Genomic DNA, 7,067 nt, shown 5'->3' on the forward strand with positions numbered 1-7,067 from the left:
CATCACATTCATCAGTAATCTGGTCTTCAATCAGCTTTCTGAACGGCCCCAGAGGCACAGAACATCACATTCATCAGTGTACGGTCTTCAATCAGCTCTAAACTCTCCCCAGAGGCACCAGAACATCACATTCATCAAAATTAAATCTTCAATCAGCTTTCTGAATTTCCTAGAGGCACCAGAACATCACATTTATCAGTAATACGGTCTTCAATCAGCTCTTCTGAATGGACCTAGAGGCACCAGAACAAAATTCATCAACGGTCTACTCAATCAAATGGACCTAGAGGCACCAGTGAACATCACATTTTGTCACCGGTCCTCAATCAGCTTTGACCTGAATGGCCCCAGAGGCACCAGAACATCACATTCATCAGTAATACGGTCCTCAATCAGCTGGCTGAAGGTCATTAGAGGCACCAGAACATCACTAGGTAAAGTCCCCATCTTATCTGAAGCTCACTGGTCACCATAAGCAGCACCCACAAATACGTGCAAGAAGCACATGCTTCCAGTTAGCTTTTAGTTTTTAGTTAATTTCACTGTTAACCATCCCTGAGACCGGGTGTGCTAACTCATATGTCTAAAGTTTAGTCAAGATGTTAGGTACAGTTCTCTTTTGTAAATGGGCTTTATAAATGAAAACATAAAATGGGACATCAAAGAGGGACAACTGGCTCCCTCAACTTTCTTTAGTGAATGCAGTGATGACTACTAAAACTGCACCTAATACATGGCTAATTGCTAAGTTAAACTGTATCTAATGGCTTTAATGAAGTGGCAGCTGTATTTATTTAGATGATCTTGCTCATAGTTGAACAATAGGAACATCAACTGAAGAATCTACCATTCCACTATTTAGCGAGAGGCAGGACCTATTTCTATAGAAGAAGCCCATTATATTTCTATATCAAGAAGCTTCTTACTAACTCATCAATATATAGCTTTTTAAAGACAGTTTTATCTATTAATTGTATGTTTGGACATTCAATATGAAAACCATCCAAAGGTTGTATGCTTAAATCATCAGTTATTTTTATGCGCTCTAGAGAACAAATGAGTACTTAGTTTTACCTGCATTCAGTAGGCTACTAATTTCAGGGAAAGTTTTTCTAAATACAAGGAAGGCAGACTGTAGTTCAGATAGAGCCTCGTCACCCGTGGGGGCAATAAGATACACAACAGTATCATCGGTGTACAAGTGCAGGTAAATCTTTTTTTTTACAGTCAATATTGTTAATGTAATCAGTAAAAAGTACAGGACCTAGAATCGACCCCTGAGGAACACCTTTCTTAATATCCAGGAAACCTGATTTAACACCATCAGTAGATACACATTAAGTTCTATGTGTCAAGTCATTTTAAACCAGTTACATTCAGCCTGGTCTAAGACCACTTGATGAAAGCCTCTGAATTAGCAGTGAATTATCAACAGTTTCAAAAGGTCAATGAAGAGGGCAGCTCAATGTTGCCTTTTATCCATACAGTTAACCACATCATTTATAACTAGGGATGCAGCAGAGATAGTGCTACGACCTGGTCTAAAACCTGACTGATGTACATTTAGAATACATGTCAAAGATAAGAAAGTTTTTAGCTGAGAATTAATCAAGGATTGTAATATTTTAGCGAGGCAAGAAAGTTTAGAAATAGGCTGATAATTATTTAGGTCACAAGGGTCACCACCTTAGTGAAGGGGGAGTACATGGGCCTTCTTCCAAACCCTGGGGATAGTACCAGATATAATCGTCAGGTTAAACATATGGGTTAATGATTCAGCTATCAAGGGGGCAGAGAGCTGCAGCAGAAAATGGATCAAGCATATCAGCCCAATCTTAAGGCATCTAGCACATCACAGATAGTACATTTTTAAAATGAAAACAAAGATTCACCAGGGGTGCGTTTGTAAATTCACTCTGGATTGCCAGAGAGAGCTCAGTGCGCTCTGGGCGTTCACACATTCAGAGCATTTTCAGATTGTCCTTTTGTAAATTCAGAGCGTTTCGCTCTCAGAGCATTCAGAGTGCACACCGTACGCTCTGGCTGAGGAGTAGTGTTGATCCGAGCGTTCTGACCTCACAGCGGCAGTCAGGCGCCCAAGCTCACTGGCTAAAGTTAGCTAGCAGGCTAGCTACTTCCAGGCATAAATGAGAGAACACCTCACTCTGACCATTTTTCTCGCCCTAGCAGAGCTGGTTAGGTTGTTTTTAAGGTATTCAGAGAGTTGGAAACTGTAACTGTCCTGCTGGCATCAATTTTAAATACAACTTTTTGCTGAGGTTTACTGACACCGGCCATATTTAACGGGTGTTGAGCATTCCAAAATTCATCAGTTATTCTGCACTCTGGCACACTCAGATGAGAGTGCTCTAAAATCAGAGTAGTTCCAACTCGGGGTCAGGAATACAGGATATGGTGGCTAAATCAGAGTAGAACATGTCATTTAAAAACCCTTGAGGAGAAAATGTTTTCAAATGTCTCTTCTTAATTAAACAAGGATTAGTATTTTGCTGTTTTGTATCTTTAATACATACTTTGGGACAATGATCACCAAGATATACGCAAATACTAAAATATATATTTTTCGGGGTTATTAGTAAGAATTAAATGAATCAACGAGGAGTTAACAAGAGTTTTTCACATTTATTTGTGTGGGTTTTGAGATCAGTTGAGTCAGATTCAAATCAATGTATATGCTCTTAAATTGATTTGAGGCCGGGGATAGCCAATGCAGATTAAAATCCCCTAAAATGACCAACTCCGAGGACAAAAAAAGGTGTTAAACACTCAGATACAGCATCTGCCATGGCAGCTTGGGGGTGTAAATCCCAGCAACAAGTGTGTATTCTGGTTTATGTGCACTTCTACAACCAGGAGCTAACATTTATGGGGAATATAAATATTTAAAGATTGGGACACCATGCAAATAGATTTGACATATATGGGCACTCCTCCCCCTTTCTGTAGTCTGTCACATCTAAATACATTATAATCATTTACTTCAATGTCTTTATCAGATACAGAACCAGTTAACCATGTTTCCTAGAGAACCAGAATGTCAGGACACGAGTCCTGCACCCAAATGTTAATTTTGTCCATTTTTTTAAACCATACTTTGCACATTTAGGCGCATTAGCCCAAGACCCCTACGGGATTTAAAGTCAGAGGGCGTATTCAGCTCAGTCCCATAAGAGATAACAGGCATAGGGTCATCTGCAGCTATTTATTGAGTGAGCTGAGACTTTGCCAGGGTCTCTGGCCCACCCACGTGAGAGCAGAGTAGACAGCATTTGACAGACCACTCTCAAGTCGCTGGATACAGTGGCTGGGGGGGGCTGTGGCTCCTGTTGCAGGGCTGGAGCTGCTATGGGGGCAGGAGTGTCCCAGGCCTGTCCCGGGGATTGGAGTAGGGAGTGTAACCAAAACTAGCCTGGGAGGGAGGTTGTGGGGGAATTGAGGAGGGTGGTATGGAGGACAGTGTGGCTGATTATGTGAATGATACATGGTGTGGACTGCATCATGTGGTGCACTACCCTCAACAGTGTTTTGCTAGACCCTAGGGGGTGGTCGGTGCAGTGTAGAGCTGGGCTGAGTTGAGGTGGGCCAGGTCTGGTAGAGCTGTGCTGTGCTGGGTCTGGTTGAGCTGTGCTGAGGCGGGCCTGGTCTGGTACCATGGGAGGGAGACTGTAAGGGGAATTGAAGAGGGCAGTGTGGCCGGCGATGCTCCAAACTCTGCATGGGGCCTCTTTGACTGCGTACGGCTTGGGCATAGCTCAGTGTATCTGTATGCAGTTCCTTGGTAGAGGCTGGTGTGGGGGGGTCAGTGTTGCTGGCTGTTCTCCAATCTCTGTGAGGCGCCACCAGATGCAGGCCTAAAGGAGCGTCTGATTTGTCTCAGGTAGTTGGTGCCTGTTCTGTTGCTCATGTGAGGTGGACTGGCCACCCAGAGCAACATCATTTAACATCCTGGCAAAGGTGGGGACTGTCTCTTTGTGGATTGTCATAAAGACAGTCCAGGCTGAGGGTGGGATGGTGGGTCAGGTGTATGTTGGGCCTTAGCACACAGTCCCGAGAGAGACTGGCATTTACCCTCTGGATGGTGGCAGGGTGGAAATCTCTCTGGAGCAGGGTAGATATTACTATGTTTGCGAAGGGGAAGATGGTGGAGGCCCTTTATATTATCACTCCCCTTAGTGATGTGGCCACTCGCTCCTATTGGACACAAGTCATTGGTCCCTGTGTGAATGATGATATGGCTGGTGGAGACAAGCTGGGCCACAGTCAACATCTCCAAAGCTCCCTCTGTTGTGGGGCACCATAACTTTGACACATTTTTATTTGGGAAAAGTTTATTCTCTAATAAAAACTTTCCATTTGAGTCCATCATTAATATAATGTCTGGTTTTTCGTCAGGTCTATGAAGGATGTCAGGAGTGATTGGAGAATTACAGGCTGTGAGTTGAGGATGGAGTGGTCAGTTGGGTCAGTGCATTGGTTGGTTGGTTGGTGTGTTCTGATTTAGCTGTTGTCCTGGTTTTTGTGGGACTCTTTGTAGAGTGGATGGTTACGGCTGAGAAATTCCTGCCTTACCTCATGTATCTCCTTCTGCAGGTTGTGTATGTGGCCAGTGTTGACTGTGCTCGACAGTTCCTCTCCAAGTCTACACACTTCTATCCTGAAAGCCTGGGTTTCCTCCTCAACATTATTCAATGCACACTGCGGCTCCCAAACCTCATCCCTATGCTGAAGCACCAGGCTGATCTCCTCCTCTAGAAGATGCTGTGGTACAGCAGGTGTCCCGTGTGAGAGAGGAATGCTCAGGGCTGTGTCTGCTGCAGGCGAGGGAGGAAGAGCGACACTGGGGACTACATTCTAGGGCACAGAGGGAGTGGAGGCTGCTGTAGGTATTGACAGTGGAGAGGTTTTAAGTTCAGCAACAAGACGTTTTATTTGGTCGAAGTAGTGGACAAAATGATCCAAACTGGCCTCCGGACCTTGAACCTGCTCAGCGCTGTTCTAATAAATATAAATGTTACTTTTGGGGGTGGAATCAATGTACAGTTGCCTCATTGACATTTTAAGTTCATTGTTGGTCTTGTGGAGAGCTCTGTGCCAAGCATTAGGATCATCTGTAGAACATCAGTGTGCCATCAGTGAAATGTATTGTCAAGGCTTGACAGTGTTATCCAATGTTCTTTTATCACAAGAAGCTGTGAAAATGAGTTCTGACCGCAGTTCTACACTTCATGACCTCTTGCATGTTTTGTTACTTCCAGATGGAGAATTCCCCCGTGGCACTGTGGTTGGAGTTGACCTTCTGCATATAGCACCTCTAGATGGAGCTCACTTCCTGTCCAATCATGACATCACCGACCCAGACACACATGCCAAGCTGCTTGAACTTCTCCCTGGTGCCCAGGCTCATGTCATCATGAGTGATATGGCACCCAATTCCAGTGGTTTCAAGGAGATGGACCATGAAAAACTCATCACAATGTCATTGTCATTGATTGACTTGGCTGAGAAGGTGTTGCAGACTGGTGGCTCTCTGATTTGTAAGTATTGGGACGGGGCATTGGCGCACCAGCAGAAGCTTTCAGCTGTGTTCCGTGACGTCAGGACAGTCAAACCAAAAGCCAGCCGAAAGGAGTCGTCCGAGTTGTTTTTCCTTGCCCGGTCGTACAGAGAAAATAAAATAGTGTGACTGTATATTTTCATGCTTGTCGTAAGCTTTGTTCACCTGCAATGAAAGGCTTTAGGTGCTCAAGCACTTGAGGAGCCCCTCTATTTCTTCTTCCTGAATGTACTTTTTGTAAAATCTATAGTGTTCTATGATATCTTTACCCAACTCATTAAAATCGATGGATATTCTACAATGATTTACATTATTCAACATCTACAATTCTTGAAACCTTCCCTGAAATATTTTAAACATACTTTGTAAGTACAAGTCACATCCATACCACATCTGTAAAATCCAACAAGAAATTTGGATCAAGCATGCATTATTCATTTCTCTTTTGAGCTGAAATATTTAGCCTACCAGAAGATGGCGCCCTTGAGGTATCAATAAGCTGTGCATTTGCAGGCCAATCATTTCTCCGTATGGGCTGTTTTCATCTTTACCGAGAGACAAGGTAATATCAACAGCTATGGGCCAGAATGTATTGTATGTATCAAGCCCTTATCATCAGAGCCACCGTGTCCCTCAAGTAAATTTCTGTGCACATCAGAACTATTTATTTTTTCCTTTGTCAGGCATGTTTGAAGTATTACAAAGTACATTTGGTATTTGTTTGATAATAAATATTCCAGTTTGCCATTTGTAATGCTTATAATCTGTTTTGCCAGCCATGTAGTAACATGTAATCATTCTCTCATTTAGGGCTTGTATAGGGAAAACAGGCTGGATGAAAGAGCCACGGACAGCGTGACTAATGAAATGGCTGATGCCACTGAAGCCTTGCATTATAAATAGTGTTGGTCTTCACTCTCAGAGAGCGGGGCTGTGCTCTTCAGTACATCATCAGGCTGGCATTTGAATGCTCTGCTTGAAATGATGTGATTTAGAATTATTTTTGACAAGTGGACTGCCACTGGTTGAGATTTCCTTCAGGGGGCGGCAGGTAGCCTAATGGTTAGAGTGTTGGGATAGTAACCGAAAGGTTGCGAGGTCAAATCCCAGAGCTGGCAGAATGACAACCCACTGTTCCTAAGCCTTTGTTGAAAATAAGAATTGGTTCTTAACTGGCTTGCCTAGTTAAATAAATAAAAAATATTGTTGATTGAGTAGTGTTGATTTGGCACCTTTTACTTTGCCTGTTTTCTTCCTGTAATTATATGCCTCTCAGGGTTTGAAAGTACTCTGCTGATTTTATTAGGAACAAAGAAACAAATGTATCAGAACTGTGCAATGGACTGAGAACACAATTAAATGTGATGGGGCCAGGAGAAACAGATACAAATGTCCCTTAAAATGGAGAATATGATGAAAAGAACCTCACCATAAAGATCCACATGGAAGATTTCATATATTTGATACCATACACTGGTGGAGGGGCCCTGTC

The 7,067-nt window shown here is 43.2% G+C and overlaps 1 protein-coding gene across 6 annotated transcripts in view; it reads left to right on the plus strand.

Moving 5' to 3' along the window:
• Nucleotides 1-5,873, plus strand: part of LOC112245989 (rRNA methyltransferase 2, mitochondrial-like) — a 227,643-nt gene extending 221,770 nt beyond the window's left edge. Inside the window, exons 2-4 of one of the 6 annotated variants that reach the window (XR_006084156.1) lie at nt 4,414-4,482; nt 4,612-4,900; nt 5,277-5,419. Coding sequence is in view for 1 of the 6 variants with exons in the window: in XM_042327433.1 (XP_042183367.1) it covers nt 5,277-5,704 (428 nt within the window). In the remaining 5 variants the exon portion in view is untranslated. Of the gene's footprint in view, nt 1-3,431; nt 4,483-4,611; nt 4,905-5,276 lie in introns of those variants that run through there. The other 5 variants (XR_006084157.1, XR_006084155.1, XR_006084154.1 and 2 more) reach the window with 5 other exon arrangements.
• Nucleotides 5,874-7,067: the final 1,194 nt, after the last annotated feature.

Source organism: Oncorhynchus tshawytscha, linkage group LG09 (assembly GCF_018296145.1).
Source record: "Oncorhynchus tshawytscha isolate Ot180627B linkage group LG09, Otsh_v2.0, whole genome shotgun sequence".
Classification (NCBI taxonomy): Eukaryota; Metazoa; Chordata; class Actinopteri; order Salmoniformes; family Salmonidae; genus Oncorhynchus; species Oncorhynchus tshawytscha.